Source organism: Zootoca vivipara, chromosome 4 (genome assembly GCF_963506605.1).
Source record: "Zootoca vivipara chromosome 4, rZooViv1.1, whole genome shotgun sequence".
Lineage (NCBI taxonomy): Eukaryota > Metazoa > Chordata > Lepidosauria > Squamata > Lacertidae > Zootoca > Zootoca vivipara.
This window is the reverse complement of record NC_083279.1, coordinates 26,580,879-26,598,134: the sequence shown is the minus strand read 5'-3', so window position 1 is coordinate 26,598,134 and position 17,256 is coordinate 26,580,879. Positions and strand designations below refer to the sequence as shown.

Genomic DNA, 17,256 nt, shown 5'->3' with positions numbered 1-17,256 from the left:
TTTACAACTTACTGCAAACAATATTAGAAGGGAACATTCTGATTTGTCTCTCGGGGGGGGCGGGGGCGTGCAGAGCCATAAAATGCTAAAACGGCACTGGGTGTGTGTGTGAGGGAAATGGAAGCCCATTTGAGAAGATACAGGGGTGCTATTGTGTTAGGACAGAATGTCTGATTCTCAGGAATAAATACAGTAACTAAGCAAATGGCAGAGAAACAGGTGCAGCACTTCTCTTGCAAGAGAAATCAAGCCAAGGATAAAATGAGACTTGCCCTCCACATTGAGGGGGCGTGGTCATGTGACATGTCACGTGATGCCACTGGCATGTGCCAGGTGGTGGGACGTGAGGAGGGTGATCTTGGTGCTTGCTCGTCCCTGCTGCAGCGCAGCTCCTAGGCTTCTAGGCTGCGACTGTGACGAGCAAGCATGGAGATTGCCCTCCGTGCCTGTCCCAGCCACCGCCTGGCTCTGGGGTGCATGGAGGGTGCCCGGTGGCAGCAGGGGGTGGCAGTCCCCTCAATATTGGGGGAAGCACTGCCCCCTGCCCAAAAATATTGGGGGAGCTGAAGCCCCTTCACCCCCATGTACCTGTTGCCGCTGGATAAGGCCTTACAACTAAACTAGCATAGATAATGATGCTGGCTCAGATAACACCTAGAACTGAAAATGCAAAATATGATGCAAATATAGCTGATTGAAATACTCTGCCTAACTTTAATTGAAAGGTTTCTTAAATATTGTACTCTTTGTTCCCCTCTAGTAGGAAACGCACACAGTTCAGCATCACGAACAAACTTTGTTCATCCCTAACTCTAAATCCTTAATAAGTTAGAAAGCACTGGTTCCAATACTGATCCTTGGGGAACTGCACTTTCTGCATTCTTCCAATGGAGAGCTATCTATTTATTCCTACTCTCTGCTTCCTGTTTCTTAATCGGTTGCTATCCCATGACACAAGTGGTCTCCAGCAACATCCAGAAGCAAAATTTTTATTTCCAGCAAGAACAGAGAAATACTGCCTGTGCAGTGTACAAGTCGTGCCAAAATATACTTGTTTCCCTCATCTGCAAGAAATTAAGATTAAATGCACCCTGAAATCTGTTGTTCATCATTCTGCCTGAACACACACACACACACGTATTCATTCCTTTAAGATGAGAACATGAGGGAGCATCTGCTTGCAATCATATTTCTTTCCCTTTTGAAATGCTGTCCTCCTGCCTGAGCAGAAATGTGATTCTTCCTAATTCATCCACGAAGTGCTTTGTGGAGCTTTTTCTGCAAAGGGTTGGATTTCTGCAAAAATAGAATAAATATGTCCTTCATACATTGGTCCTAGCGGTTAAAAAAAAGCTGTAATACTCCCCCCCCCCCCATTACCCAGTTTCTTATTTCTTTCAGAAGTCCAAGGTGTGCTTCAATAAAGAGTCACTTCTTCTGGCCAAGCACGAAGGCAGGAAGCTGATTACTGGAAAGGTAATTTTATTAAATAAGAGTATGTGTTTACTATAGGAATGGGATTTTTTTAAAAAACAACAACAACAGCAATTTGAATTCAGATAGAGAAAGAGAAAAATTGACTGCTTTATATTATTGTACTGAAAGGTCAAATGCAGGCTGATTGTAGGAACTGTGGTTTAAATGTCATGGACTTGTAGTATTTTATTTGCTCAGGAAAATATAGCTTGCGACAGAGGTTTCTTTTAGTTCGTTCTGTATACATTATCTACAACCCTCCCACTACTCGCATAACATTTGCCCTATTCAATGTGATTTTACTCCAAAACTACTCTAGCTCTATTATATATAGATCAGCCTCTGAACAGGGGCTAGAAATTATATAGCAGCAAAATTACTCATTTTGAATAGCTGGAAAACGGTTCGCTATTATTATGTAATCTAAATATGAAGCACATTATTAAGTAGCATTGTTTACATTGGTATTTGAAGACTTGGGCCCAATTCAAAGGACCTTGCTTAATTAAAGGTTGCAATCCTATACACACAGCGGTAAGAGTCGCGGACCATTATATCCAAGGCAATTCCAAACAAATATGCATAGGGTTCTGCATGACTGAAAAACCTGGCTTTTTTTGCTGCTCTCCTTAACTTTAGTGGGGGTTTCGCACAAGTTCTGGGTATATTTTACCTGGTATCAGCTGTAGGTGTAAATACACTTTTTATCTTTAAGGGCTGATGCTGTGCTGGTTTTTATAAATTCTCCTCAGATGCCACACAGGTTCCCACAACAACAAATCATTCCTCTTTAAGAAGGCATTTTGGACATAAGTGATTGCTCCCTTTTTGAATTTTTTTCCAATGGTTGTGCTCATGTCTAGATTTTTATGCACATTTTACCTTTCCCATACCTTACTATCCAAGTCTTACTATCCAAGTGTTACCCAATAAATTTTTCCTCAGTTTCACATTTACTGGTAATTTGTTTCTAGAAAGGTAAAAAAAATCTTTTTACATGAGGCATTTACTGATGAACAGAAATGTGACATGGTTGGATTGATTTTAAGCTTCATTCAATCTGATTTTGTAGTCCAAGCTCAAAGTAAAATTTAAAAACTGTCTAAACCAAAAAGGGAGGGAGGGAGGAAGAGGAAAAGCAGAACTAGACAATGCAGCTAAGGAAGATTTGCATGTGGTTTAGATACTCTCTTAACACTGTTTATTTTAAGCCAAATAGTTATTCACCCTTAACATTAGCACTGTTTAGCTATGCTTGTGTTTTGAATTCTGCACAGTGAGTTCGTGTATCTAGAAAGGAGCAGATTTTTAGTAAACAATTAAGGAACTCTTTGGAAATACTGTACAGTAATCTGTTTCAGCAAGGGGGGGGTGTGAGAGAGAGAGGGAGGGAGGGAGGGAGGGAGGGAGGGAGGGAGAGGACTACCTTACTAGCCTAAGGCTCAAGGGGTAAACTTTTGTTCTTGAGAAATGTTTCTTTCACAGACTAAATTCTAGAGGAACATTCATCTTGCTAGAAACTTGACTTACCACAGGGGTGAACGGCACTATTCAGCGGGAAGAAATTCCAATGAAAATCCTCGCTATTACATATTTTACATGGCTGTTTATGTGTATATGTTTTAAAATTATACATATGGCTGTTTCATGATGGCCCATACTTGTAATGCCTAGGAAAGGTTTTGGCGAAGTAAGTCTTACCACAGGGAAGGAGAAAAGGCTGACTCAGGTACACTGCAGAAACCACAATGGAGTTGGCAATATCCTGTGCCTTTTGCAGTGAGGTTCTGGAGATCTCTTCTGTCAGTGTGTGGCTCTGGTTGCCCTTGTCACATCCCCTAACTTCCTCCTTTTACCTGCTTGTGAAAAGGCACTTTCCTTTCCCAGGTGAGTCTCTGCAGGCTTCCTGCTCAGAGAGCAATGTGGGCGCTGTATCCTCCCTTTTCTCTGTTGTGCTCATGAGCAACATGAGAGGATTTAAATTCCTGTCTGGATATGCCAAGGAACTAGTAGTACCGGTAGTATTGAGCTTCTTGATACCTCTGCCACTGGCTGGAGTAGAGACACTGCTGTTATCTTGAGCGCTGTGTGTGCAAAGATGCGCTGGGCACAATGAGATTGCTGGCTCCTGTGCATGGGTGGCACAGTCCTTGATTGGTAGGCTTTGTTTCTAAGGCTGCAGGGAGCATGCTTGCCATGTTGTTGTTGTTGTTGTTGTTGTTGTTGTTGTTGTTGTTGTTGTTGTTGTTGTTGTGTATGCTTCCCTCCCTCCTCAAGTTGAGCACACAAGGGCCGAACTTCCCTCAAGGGGAGTTCAAATCCCCCTATGCTCAAAGGTGTAGGTGCTCTGCTAGCCAAGAAGGTCCTGAGGACAGCATCACAGGGAAAGCTTTGTGCCGCTCAGTTACAAAGCCATATAACTTTGTGTATGCGCAAAATGCCGGGTCGGTGCACAAACGTGCCCTGATGCTTCTCATACTACGAGAGAAAAGTCTCTCGAAGCCATTTTTACAAAATCATCTTAGAACTTCTCTTGCACTGTTAAAATGCCCTTACTTGTACCTCCATCCAAAAGAGAAAAACAGTAGGGCCACCATCTGCTCTGCTGAGAAGCCAGGCTCCTCCTTCCACTAACTTCTCCTGGCATCACCTCAGTCTGTAATTAAAAAAAGAAAAGGTGTGCAGAGCCACTCTGTTAATTTAGCTCCTCCTCCTCCTCCTCCTCCTCCTCCTCTTCCTGAACTTCTCCACCCCCAACTGTTCACTGGAAGAATTTGCAAGGAAAAATACTTCCTGCTCCCTCCAAGCCAATCATTTGCTGCTTGAGGGAAGGATGGTCTGCAAGCCTTTTTTGGTTAAGATTGAGATCACTTGGTTGCTGTTTTTTAATCATTTCATTTGCACAAAGATTCTTTGCAAATGTCAAAAAGGTTTGTAAAAAGGATGAAAACTAAATCAAATGCCCTGCCAGGGAAATCCCCACCCCCCACATTGTTCACAGTATAAATCAGGCATCCCCAAACTTTGGCCCTCCAGATGTTTTGGACTACAATTCCCATCTTCCCCGACCACTGGTCCTCTTAGCTAGGGATCATGGGAGCTGTAGGTGAAAACATCTGGAGGGCCGCAGTTTGGGGATGCCTGGTATAAATGATCAGTGATTTAAAAAAATGGATATATATATATATATATATATATATATATATATATATATATAGTCTTTTTACTGGAACATTTCAGTATCTAATATGTAAAGTCTGTCCTAATTGCTCATATAGTGGCCTCTTGGGTACGGGAGTTCCACTCTATATAAATGTGGTTTCACACTGCATAGAATGAGCGCTTTGTACTTGCCCGACTTTCTGCTCACAGAGAGGATTTTTGTGCATTCCATTCTATTGCCCCCAATTTACAAAGTGATTACCCACACCAAATTACACTGGTCACACATGCTGTCACATACTTGATACGAAAATATGTGCTAAGCAGCAGCAGAAGATACTTCTTCAAAAGCATTCATATTTCAGAATGCTCAGTTGGGCGGGGGAGGGGGGGGGAGTAATCTCCTCTGAGAGCTTCTCTTCACATCATCACCATGCAGTTAACTGGTGCTGAATCTTTGCACGCTGAATAAACTACCCTACTGCAACTCTGTTCTCTGGTATTCCTTTGTGCATCTGCATCAGGGCAAGAGTCAGAGACAGAAATGAAATGGGAAGTGCTTTAGTGTAGGCAAAGCTATAATTTTCCGCACAATTACCCTAGTCCGGTCCTACCTTGCTTTGTGTATTAGATCCAAAACTTAATGCAGCTTCACAAATGCTTTATTAAGTAGAGGCTTCCATTTATCAGGGGACAATGCATCCTAAGGGAAACATGCTTGCAGAACTGAAAGGTTTTAAAGATAATTAGAATGAGGCTATAGAATCTAGTACAGGCATCCCCAAACTCAGCCCTCCAGATGTTTTGGGACTACTACTCCCATCATCCCTAGCTAACAGGACCAGTGGTCATGGATGATGGGAATTGCAGTCCCAAAACATCTGGAGGGCTGAGTTTCGGGATGCCTGATCTAGTATATACAGGTGAAACTCGGAAAATTAGAATATCGTCGAAAAGTGCATTTATTTCAGTAATGCAACTTAAAAGGTGAAACCAATATATGAGATAGATGCATGACATGCAAAGCCTTTATTTGTTGTAATTGTAATTATTTGTCGTTAGGCGGGTCAATTATAAATGAAATGTAATTAATGAAATGTAATAGCAATGTTTATTTTTGTATTATTGTAACTATTTGTTTTATTACTGTGGAATTTCCAAAAGAAAGTATTTGTAAAAATTAAAAGAAAATAAGTTGCATTACTGAAATAAATGCACTTTTTGATGATATTCTAATTTTCCGAGTTTCACCTGTATTATTTCCCTCCTCTTCAGTGGTAGGAACACTTCCTTCAATCTGCCCCCCCCCCAAAAAAAAAACCCAGGAACAATGCGGTCCATGAGATCTGCAAACTGTCCAGCATAACTGAAACAATTGCTGCTCCCATACTGAACATTCCTGCCAATTTCAATTGATGGGCAGCACTCTGTTCTCTGCACCATCTGGCTGAGAAGTTGCATCTCCTGGGGCAGATTCCAGGCCCTTCAGAAGGGTAGCATCCTGTCTGTGACATCCACTCTCCAATGAGGCGTGCCCAAATCTCAGCGAGAGCCCAAAATCTATTCACCGCTAGAAGATCGCATAAAACATTTTCATTTGGGCTCTTGAGGATTGATCTATTTGTGGCATTTCGGTGTTCTAATAGAATATTAACTTTATAGTTCTGTTGCTGATATTTTTGCTGCACTATTGATTCATTTAATGGATTGTAATTGTTTGTGGGTTCTGTAGCTTTGCCTTGAATTGCTGTTTTTATGGAGAGAAAATTGAAGTAGAAATGGGGTGGGGTGGGGGGAAACCAGGAGCAGGTCTTCAGCTATGCAGAGCCCTAAGGCAGTGGCTGGAAAGCGTATTTCTTCATGACAAACAGCACAGTAGTAACACTCAAGCCCAACTAGTTGCATCCTGAATCTTGATACACAGGCACAAGGAACAACCTGTAAAAACATTTTCATCATGCAGTTATTAGGATGGATGATAATGATAATTCTTGACTTTTCAATAACTAAACACACTGAGCAACCAAAACTGATTTTGCCAAAACAGATTAAGGTAATGATTAGGAAACACATGAAAAAAACCTTTATATGTCCCAAAGGAAGCCCTTAAAACAACATACCCTCCAACTTTTCTCTAGTGAAGAATAGGGACATTCTACCCCATCATCATCATCATCATCATCATCATCATCATCATCATCATCTTACTATATATACCCCTACCATCTAATTGGCTTGCTCCAGCCACTCTGGGCAGGATCCAATATATATACATTAAACATTTAAAAACTTCACTATACAGCACAGGGCTGCCTTCAGATGGTTCGGGCGCTGCGTAACTCCATACCCACCAATATTTCTCCAATTAAAATAGGGACGTCCTAACGAAAAGCCTAGGACTTGCCGATCAGAAGGTCGGCAGTTCGAATCCCCATAACAGGGTGAGCTCCCATTGTTTGGTCCCTGTTGCTGCCAACCTAGCAGTTCAAAAGCACCTCAAAGTGCAAGTAGATAAATAGGTACCACTCCGGCAGGAAGGTAAATGGCGTTCCCGTGCGCTGCTCTGGTTCACCAGAAGCAGCTTAATCATGCTGGCCACATGACCTGGAAGCTGTACACCAGCTCCCTCGGCCAATAAAGCGAGATGAGCGCCGCAACCCTAGAGTTGTCCGCAACTGGACCTAACAGTTAGGGGTACCTTTACCTTTAACAAAAAGCGGGACATTCTGGGATCAAATCAGAAACTGGGATGACTTCTGTAAATCCAGGACAATCCCTGGAAAATAGGGGCATTTTGAGGGTCTGAAACGGGTGGGGGTCTTCCAGCCCGGAGCACAAATGCTACTGTCCAGATCTGTCTGTCCTTGGGACACTTCAGAGCCCACCCCCTTTCTCCAGGCTATGTCTCGCAACAATCTAGCTTCATATTCTCTTGGGTGTTTTTATCTGGCTGGAAAGAGTTCTTGAACTCCTGACCACAATTCTTGGTTTTCCTGGATAGAGGGGTGTGTGTGCACAGACTAGAAATGAGCCTGCTATATAAAAGTAAGACTTAAATTCATTGCTCCTTCACTTTTTACCTCTGGATGCACCCACAGAAAGGACCCACCCAGAAGGGAATGAGGTCCTCAGTCTGAAAAAGATCCCCCCCCCACTCCTGCCTTAAATTCACAATGAGCACTGGGTTGCCCCAGCCACTCTGGGCAACTTCCAACACATATAAAAACATAATAAAACATTTTTTAAAAAACTTCCCTATACAGGGCTGCCATCAGATGTCTTCTAAAGGTTGTATAGTTACTTATCTCCTTGGCTCGGAGGCCGCATAACTCCATACTGTCCAACATTTCTCTGATGAAAACAGGAACGTCCTAAGAAAAGTAGGACATTCTGGGATGTCAGAAAACTGGGATGGCTTCTGTAAATCCTGGACTATCCCTGGAAAATAGGGACACTTGGTAGGCCTGGAGTCTTATCGTCAGTATTGTTCTAAGAATAGTTGGGGAGCTTTCCCAGATGAAAGATCAAATTACCTTAACAGGAGCCTGTCTTTTAAGCTCCCTCTAAGATTCCTGACCATACCTCTCCTGCTTATGCCAATTAAACAGTTCAAGACATGTAAATAGGCAGACAGACATGCTTGAGCACAGACATCTGGAACATTATTAAGATACAGATGCAAATTGCTTGTTTAGATGTAATTTCCCTCCTAAGGTCAAGTGTTAGCCTCCTCCATTCAGCATCAGCAAAAAGCAAACCGCAGTACACAGTGATGAGAGTCAAAATACTTCGGGAGGCCTTGACTGATGAGCTTAATGCTCTTGTTATTTGGAAGAAACTCATGACTCCTGTAGTTTTCTTGGAACTAACTTTAGAAACCAATTTGCCATGCCAAGTGCATTTAAGTTGCAACCTACTTGGTTCAATTAAGGTAATATATCAGCACTCATTAGAAGAAATTAATAGCAGCAGAATGTCAGACACTATGTACTATGCAATTAGAAGTTCTGGCCCCTCGTGGACATTGAAAATTCCTTACTGGGCTTCACAAAACTGAAAGTGTTTTCTCTTATTAAGGCTTCTGGCAAAATGTGTTTATTTTTATTTGGGGCAATGCTGGTAACTGGTGGTTTTATTATAGGCCTTGCATTATGCGAACCTTTGAAAGAAATGTGTTCCTACCCTGCCCTGAATGCCTGCTTTTATGTTCAGAACTTGATTTCTTGTGTGGATATGTTTAACAAACCTGCCGAGTTATCTTTTATTTGCAGCACTGATGCCTTAACAGTCTATCATACCTAAACAAATACTAGTAAATTGAAAACTCAGACATTGTCCAGGCCCCTCCACGTAGTCAGTTTGATGTACTTTGCAGCCAACATCTTTTCCCTTTGTGGGTTATGAATGCATACATACACATACATACATACATACATATGCACAGATTGTTTTGTTGTGTCTGTTTTAAGCAATTTATTTGTGCTTTTATCTCATGTTTTTATCTTGTGAACCGCCCTGAGATCTTTTGATGAAGGGTGGTATATAAATCGAATACAGAGCTTTCCAAACTGTGTGCCTTGGCATTAGTATGAGAGCTCCCAGAAAGGAGTCCGTGCCCTTTCTCTTCGTTTTGCTGCTGTGCTGTGCTGAGCTAAACCATAGTTTGGTTTAATTTCTTGCCCAGATGCAGTTTATCTCAGCTGTTTAGCTCTCCCAGACAAACCACGAGCCATGAACCACAGGACAAAACCTTGATTAGTTTTTGGTTTGTCTAGAGAGTGCCAAACCACAAGTCCAGGCTTGGACAAGGCACTAAGCCAAACTATATGCAGCAGCAAAAACACCATGCTAAGCAAAGCGGTTGCATTCTCCTCTTCCAGAGTCTGCTTATTCATGCCAAGTCAGGTTTTGGCTTAGCATGATGTGCGGAACAGATTGCAGTATCTAGGAAGCTGCCTTATAATGAGCCAGACCATTGGTCCATCTAGCTAAGTGTTGTCTACCGGCGGCAGCTCTCCAGCATTTCAGGTGGACCTCTCTCCCAGACCTACCTGGAGATGCTGGGAATTCTAAACATCAGATAGTTGTTTATCTTTGACATCTGATGGGAGGGTATTCCACAGGGCGGGCACCACTACCAAGAAGGCCCTCTGCCTGGTTCCCTGTAACTTGGCTTCTTGCAGTGAGGGAAGTGCCAGAAGGCACTCGGAGCTGGACCTCAGTGTCCGGGCAGAACGATGGTGCCCTGTGTTGGTGCCTGGTGTGGGCTAACTGCCTGCAGTACCCTAAAGCCGACACCAGGATGAGATGATTTAATTCCACGAATTAAAAGGGGCCCCAGGCATTTAGCCTACCCCCACCCAAACTCATATTTATTTCGCGTTAAGGAAAGTGTGGGCTGCATACACTGGAAAGTGTGGCTGGACATTTGCTGGAACTGACAGGACTCGGCAGCAAATAAAATGTCTCAAATGTGTTGTAAAGTGCAATATGCAAATGTGACACTCGATGGCAACAGTGAGCTACGCCAAATTCAATGTGTTTTTCAAAGCACTTTTTTTAAAAAAGCATTTTGACAGTGTTTTTTATATGCCACCTCAATAACAAACCAGGGATGCCAACTTGAAAACAATATTTTTTTTGGGGGGGGGGAAGCAGGTAAGCCCCGCCTTGCATATTCCATCACATGATGTGGTGCACTGCACACTATTTGAATGGGTGGAGGTGGTGCTGTGGTCTCAACCACTGGAACCTCTTGGCCTTGCCGATCGGAAGGTCAGCGGTTCAAATCCCCACGACGGAGTGAGCTCCCGTTGCTCTGTCCCAGCTTCTGCCAACCTGCCGTAGCAGTTCGAAAGCACACCGGTGCAAGTAGACAAATAGTTACTGCCTTGGCGGGAAGGTAAACAGTGTTTCCATGCGCTCTGGTCTCCATCATGGTGTCCTGTTCCACCAGAAGAGGTTTAGTCATGCTGGCCATGATCCAGAAAGCTGTCTGTGGACAAACGCCGGCTCCCTTGGCCTGAAAGCGAGATGAGCGCTGCAACCCCATAGTTGCCTTTGATTGGACTTAACCGTCCAGGGGTCCAGTTTACCTTTATTAATATGATGATTTGAATGGCAGTGTCCATCATCTTGGGGTCGGAGGCAAGCCCCGCCGCAAATATCTTAAGGGGGTGGGGGGGCGAAGGGACCTCAGCCCCCAAGGAGTTGGCTCCTATGATAGAATGCATGCTCAAGAAGCAACATGCGTCGCACAACCTTTATGCAAACGCCATGGAGGCTCAATGAGCAGGTGGCCCCGAAGCGACCAAACAAAACGCATCTGGAATGTGGGAAGCGCGCCAGCTGCCGCTTTGCTGCTTCAGAAATCCCCTTCTCTCTCACACACACACACAAACACCCCGCCGAGCGGTTCTTTCTTTTTTCCCCTTCCTCCATGCGCAACCAGGTGGGCTGCAGTCGCTTTATCCGCCGCGCCCCCGGCTCAGCCTGCCCGTTGCTTAGCGCGCTCCCTCCTTCCCTCCCATCCCCGGCTCCTCCCCCTGTCCAGAGCACCAGCCGCATCTCGCTTTTCTCCCCGCAGGCGAAGGGAGAGCGCAGCGCCAGGCGAAACTCGGCCGGACGGAGATTCCCGCCAAAATGGTGCCCGGGCGACGGGCGCTCTCGTGGGCTGCGCTCACGCTGGTCCTCCTCCTCGTGTGCCTGAGTCCCGGTGAGTCAGCCCCGCACGCTGGAAAGGGGCCGGGGAAGTGGGGCTTAGGGAGGCATTTTTGTGTGGAGGGGGAAAAGAGGGCGGCGGGCACGCAGGATGATGCCCCCCAAGGCAAGCGGGCGCACGCTGAGGCTGAGCAAGGCAGCAGCTTCCCGCCAAAATTCCCCAAGGGAGAATGGCTGGTTGGAGCTGGGAAGTAGGAAACTCCTGATCTGATGTCCCCTTGCTCATAAAAACGAGGTTCTAAGCTTTGCATCCAGGAGGGATGTCCCCCCCCCCAGCAGATGCCCAGACACACACTTCAAAACAAAACAAAGCCCATTCCATACCGCTGCTAATAATACTCCATATTATTAAATGTGTAAACAACACTTCAGATGTGATGCATATAATGTGGATTTGCTTTGCTGGATGAAAGAGACTGTGTTCCCTCGCCTAAACAGCCAGCTGTGGAAGCAATCATGTTTTTCACTCCCAGCCCAGGACAGTCTCTTCGCTTTTTCCAGAAAGTATCCCCTTTATAACCCTGCTGATACCGTAGCTCCAATATTGCCACGTCGTATATATGTTGCCAAGGTTGCATGTTGGATCCCCGTATGGGTCAGCTGCAAATTCCTGCATTGCGGGGGTTGGAATAGAGGATCCTCAGGGTCTATTTCAACTCTATAATTATATGATTCCATGTCACAAAGTCTGCCCCCCCCAAAAAAACTGGGGACCTTATGTTTGACATGTCTGTTTCAAAGGCATAGGTGTAATCTCTAGGCGGGCATACAGCAAAGCAACCTTTGCAGATTGACAGTTACCAACAGAGTTCATTATGCTCCATCCTTTAGACAAGGGGGTTGTGGCTGGATTCCAGCTCCCATTGGCCCCAGCTAGTAAGGGCAGCGGTCGGAAATTATGGGAGTTGTACACAACATCTGAAGGGTACCACATTGGCTAGCCTTGCCTCGGTTCTCTAATCGGGTTCTAACATTACACTTTTCTGGAATGAGACCCCTTAGTTCCCTGGATTGGGGTGGGGCTTCAGACAGGCAAATTTCTACAATTTACTATTGTAAGTAAGCACTGGGGGGGGGGGAGAGAAAGACCTTCATTTGGCGACAGAAGCATCTTGTTTTCTGCAGGCTCACCTTTCTCAAACAAATACATTCACAACTCATGCTAAGAGAGCAGTGCTTTGCAGGAAACCTTGTAAATTATTTCAATCCTGGTTTATTTTGATTTTGGATTCCTTTAGGTGTATCAAGAGGAAATAAACTTAAGCTGATGCTCCAAAGACGGGAAGGTAAGTTCTCTGTCTCCCAACTCGTGGCTCTTTCTGCCTCAGCTGTTACCTGCCAGAGAAACAGCAGCTAACACAAACCAGAGCCACACCTCCTGCCCATATCTTGGGTCTGTTTCAGAAGGCGGCAAGGCTGGGTGGTGCAATGCGCCAGGGCGCCGGGGCGCCAGGGGGGCACCGCGCTGCACCCACCAGACAGCCGTGCCGGGAAACGGGGCGGGGGGGCACCGGAGGGATCTTCGCACCATGGCGCCAGGGCACCAGATACACTTAAGATGGCCCTGGGGGCAAGTGGGAGAAATTTTCAAGGGATTAAATGGCTTGTAAAAAGAGGGACACTTAATTCCCAGTACGTTTCTGAGCACAATTCAAAGTGTTGGTGCTGACCTTTAAAGCCCTAAACCGCTTCGGACCAGTATACCTGAAGGAGCGTCTCCACCCCCATCGTTCAGCCTGGACACTGAGATCTAGCGCCGAGGGCCTTCTGGCGGATCCCTCACTGCGAGAAGCAAAGCTACAGGGAACCAGGCAGAGGGCCTTCTCGGTAGTGGCACCCGCCCTGTGGAATGCCCTCCCATCAGATGTCAAAGAGATAAACAACTACCTGACATTTAGAAAACATCTGAAGGCAGCCCTGTTTAGGGAAGTTTTTCATGTGTGACATTTTAATGCGTTTCAATCTTTGTTGGAAGCCGCCCAGAGTAGCTAGGGAAACCCAGCCGGATGGGCGGGGTACAAATTATTATTATTATTATTTATTTCCCACCTGTCTTTCCCCTTGTACAACTGTCCCATTAGGGACTGTGGGAAATACGAAGTTAGTGAAAGTCAAAAGCACCCTTCAATCTAATTTTTACAGGCTATGATGGCCACTGTTGCAAATCAGAGGAAGACAGAACATGTAGTTCTAGGCTCTTGTCTGGAGTCATCCTTCATATGCCAGTACAATACCCAGGGATACTTCACTGCAATTGTCCAGTATCACAGAATACCTCTTCTCATGTTGTTTGATATACAGTCCAGTATGTGCTTGTCACACAAAGCAACACAGAATTTAGCATTCAAAGTTGCATAACAGATCCACATGCAAAGGTTTTATACATTTTGATCTTCAGAATGGATTAGGAGTTTTATTTATTGTTCTTTATAAGCATTGTAGGATACTTCAGAGCAGGGATGAGGAACCTATAGACCTGTCAGGTGTTTGGACCCCCAACTCCTACCAGCCCCTTCCACCTGTCAATCCAAAACATGTAATTGATATCTGCTTGTGACAAGTGACATTATCTAGAGAGTAAGCAACCTTTAGGTTAAACCGTTCTTGGGTCTGCCGTCTCTTGCATTTCAGCTCCTGTTCCGGTTAAGGCAGATGTGTCTGTCAAAGAAGATAAGGCCAAGGAGTTTTTGAGCAGCTTGAAACGTCAGAAGCGGCAGCTGTGGGATAGGAGTCAACCAGATGTACAGCAGTGGTACCAGCAATTTCTCTACTTAGGCTTTGATGAAGCAGTAAGTGGCAACATTTTCTATTTTGGAACATCCGAAAAGGCAACTCACTGAAGCCCCCTCCAATTGTTATGTCAATTAATTTACTTTTTATGATTGTTTTCGTCGTCTTCGCGTGAAACAGGGTTTAGAGTATTTTTCTTTCAGATAGAAGCAGGCATGGTCTGGAAAGGGGAGTTTTCTAGTGGTTAACTTGGGTCTGATTATGTGAAGTTCATTGAAACAGGAATCGGATAGTCCACCCCAGCTCTTAGAACTAGGAAACCTGATCTGGGCCAGTGGCCACGTCGTCATCTCCCTTACCCTTCATGAGTCAGATTGGATGGGTGGGTGGCACTACCTACCTGTCAGTCATATGACATCACCCTGCACTGCTTGCAAATAGTTTGATGCAGGTTAAAAAGTGCTTTGAGACTCCAGGTGCCTACTGCCCATCATCCATTTAAGGTGTCAAGTTTCTGATTTTGAACACACAACACCTAATAACACTGTCAGAGCGGGGCAGGTCGGCGTGTTTTCCTCCTTTTAAAGGAAACAGCAGCTGACCCAATGACTTTAATGTAGAAGGCAACTGACAGCTTCACAAACACAAGACTGGCAATCTTGTGAGCAATCAAGGAAAGCAACAATTTTACAACTTTGTATATACACAAAACAGGAAGTAAAAGATACAACTTTTCCACTGCTCAATGCTACCTTTATTGCAGTAGTAGCATTGGCAGTTCCCGCCTTTTAAAAAGAAAATGTAACAACAAAGGGAAACTTTTGGATAGTTTTCTTCTAAATATTGTGTGGAACAAAACTTATTACAGATTTTGCTCTGGGGATTTATACAGCAATTAAAATGCAGCAATTTATTACATTAATGTATTGTAGTACCTGAATATAGCAAAGGAAAATTTATTGAGTTCCATGGCTGTTGTAGACTGGAGAGATATTCTAACAGTAGCTTAAATATTGAGCCTAAGAAAACTACAAAAATGTAAACTACTATATAATTTAAGGTAAAGGGGCCCCTGACCATCAGGTCTAGTCGTGTCCGACTCTGGGGTTGCGGCACTCATATAGGCCGAGGGAGCCGGCATTTGTCCGCAGACAGCCTCTGGGTTATGTGGCCAGCATGACAAAGCTGGTTCTGGCGAACCAGAGCAGCGCACGGAAATGCTGTTTACCTTCCCGCTGTAGCGGTCCCTATTTATCTACTTGCACTTTGATGTGCTTTCAAACTGCTAGGTTGGCAGGAGCTGGGACCGAGCAACGGGAGCTCACCCCATTGCAGGGATTCGAACCACCGACCTTCTGATCAGCAAGCCCTAGATTCTGTGGTTTAACCCGCAGCGCCACCTGGGTCCCCACTACATAATTTGATTACCTTTAAATATCTTTTAAAACAATTGTGAATCAAAAGAATTCATACACCTGGGCAGGTAAAAAGATCCAATAATATTAATTATTCCTTTTCTTCATAAGTAACAAGGCACATTGTGCTTTATTTAAAGATATCATAATTTGGATTACAAACAAACAAAACTGGGATCCTTTCATGAACATAAACATTAATGAGACTGTTTTCTTTGGAGTGATATAGCATCATCATAGGCTAAGAGCAGTGAAATGAGGTACTACTGTAATAAGTGATTAAATATACAGCAAACATTTTGAGGGTTTGGGATATAGGTCAGAACTTGAAGTAGAGTTGATTTTATAGAATTTCAGAGTTCAAGTTAGTATGCGAAACTAAAGTTTTGAAACCTCTCTGAGCTTGGTAAATTGTTGAAAACAGCCTATACTCACTCTTCATGTCTAGGAATTTTAAATTGGTAAAAGGTAAAGGTACCCCTGACCGTTAGGTCCAGTTGCGGACGACTTTGGGGTTGCGGCGCTCATCTTGCTTTACTGGCCGAGGGAGCCGGCGTACAGCTTCCGGGCCACGAAGTACTTAAATACAGGGAGGTTTTTAATTTAATGTGAATACTGTGCAAAATGGGTGCGAGTCTAGAGCAGTGAAAATGAGTCAACACGTGTGATGTTGCATAAGCATAGGCTCATAGAAGTCCCCCCCCCCAAGAGTCATCTAGTTTTCAAATATGAAAGATTGTGCAGGCTTCTAATCAACTTTTTAAATAATTGGGCAGGCTTCAAATCATTTCAACGGTTTTTTTTTTTATCCTAAAGCTTTGCTTTGTTTCTTCTCAGACCCGTAATTATTCTGCACTGCATATAACAGAATTGCATGCATAAGTTGATTTGGGTAACAGTATGAATAAAAGAGAAACCTTCCAATGCAATACAGGAAGTTGTTACTATTTACAAAGGTGCTGACCCCTTTGCATGGCAAAGTTGCAGCTAGTAGCTGATTGCTAGCACTTATTTTTTTCTTGTATGCAGAAATTTGAAGATGATGTCTCCTACTGGTCAAATCTAGGCCGTAGTGGCCATGAATATTACGGGGGTTATTACCATCACCATTATGATGAAGATGCACCTATTGGCCCACGAAACCCACATACCTTTAGGCATGGAGCAAGTGTCAATTATGACGATTATTAATCTCATCTCTCCTTCTCTGGATTAGAACGCCAGGAATACGGATGCCGCCCAAAGGTGCCTCTTACGCTTCTTTGAAATTAACTAGTTTGTTATAAACATTAATAACAAAGAAGTAGTAGTTATGGAATGTTTTTATATCCACTCAGTAGCATAACATGTATAAACGTTAGCATTAAAATTTCTTGATAAGTATTCTTCCCAGTATTTTTGGTGAAATTATTGTAAGACGGAATGGTTACCTTATGAAATTTCAGTTATCTTGAAGGACGTTCCAGTCTACTATAACAGTGGGTGGCATATGGCTTTGGTAAAAAATCAATGCGCCCTCCCAAAAGTGTGAATTGATAATCAGACCCTAAACATTCATATATTGGCAGAAACCATTGCTTACAGGGTTGCAACAAGAACTTAAAGAGCCTGTTGGATCAAGCCATCGGCCCATTTAGTCCAGCAGCCACTTCTCACAGTGACCCATCTCCCAGATGACTATGGGCCACCCGCAAATGGAACTTGAGCACAGCAACACTCTCCCCTCTTGTTGTTTCCAGCAACTGGTATTAAG

The 17,256-nt window shown here is 44.0% G+C and overlaps 1 protein-coding gene across 2 annotated transcripts; it reads left to right on the top strand.

The window, feature by feature from the left end:
• The first annotated feature begins 1,200 nt into the window (after positions 1-1,200).
• Positions 1,201-16,888, top strand: ECRG4 (ECRG4 augurin precursor). Of its 2 annotated transcripts, none has more exons than XM_035115067.2 (5): positions 1,201-1,476; positions 11,225-11,353; positions 12,597-12,644; positions 13,990-14,147; positions 16,533-16,888. In XM_035115067.2, the coding sequence occupies exons 2-5, from the start codon at positions 11,281-11,283 to the stop codon at positions 16,692-16,694; spliced, it is 441 nt and encodes a 146-aa protein (XP_034970958.1). In that variant the 5' UTR covers positions 1,201-1,476; positions 11,225-11,280; the 3' UTR covers positions 16,695-16,888. The 2 variants fall into 2 exon arrangements, with proteins under 2 accessions (XP_034970958.1, XP_060129385.1); XM_060273402.1 differs by lacking the exon at positions 1,201-1,476 and adding an exon at positions 11,048-11,089.
• Positions 16,889-17,256: the final 368 nt, after the last annotated feature.

What these genes read in the sequence shown, in the direction of transcription:
- ECRG4 (XM_035115067.2), top strand. Translation starts at nt 11,281, where the DNA reads ATGGTGCCCGGGCGACGGGCGCTCTCGTGGGCTGCGCTCACGCTGGTC. An exon ending in GATGCTCCAAAGACGGGAAG is followed by an intron (nt 12,645 to 13,989) that starts GTAAGTTCTCTG and finishes CTTGCATTTCAG; the next exon opens with CTCCTGTTCCGGTTAAGGCA. An exon ending in ACTTAGGCTTTGATGAAGCA is followed by an intron (nt 14,148 to 16,532) that starts GTAAGTGGCAAC and finishes TCTTGTATGCAG; the next exon opens with AAATTTGAAGATGATGTCTC.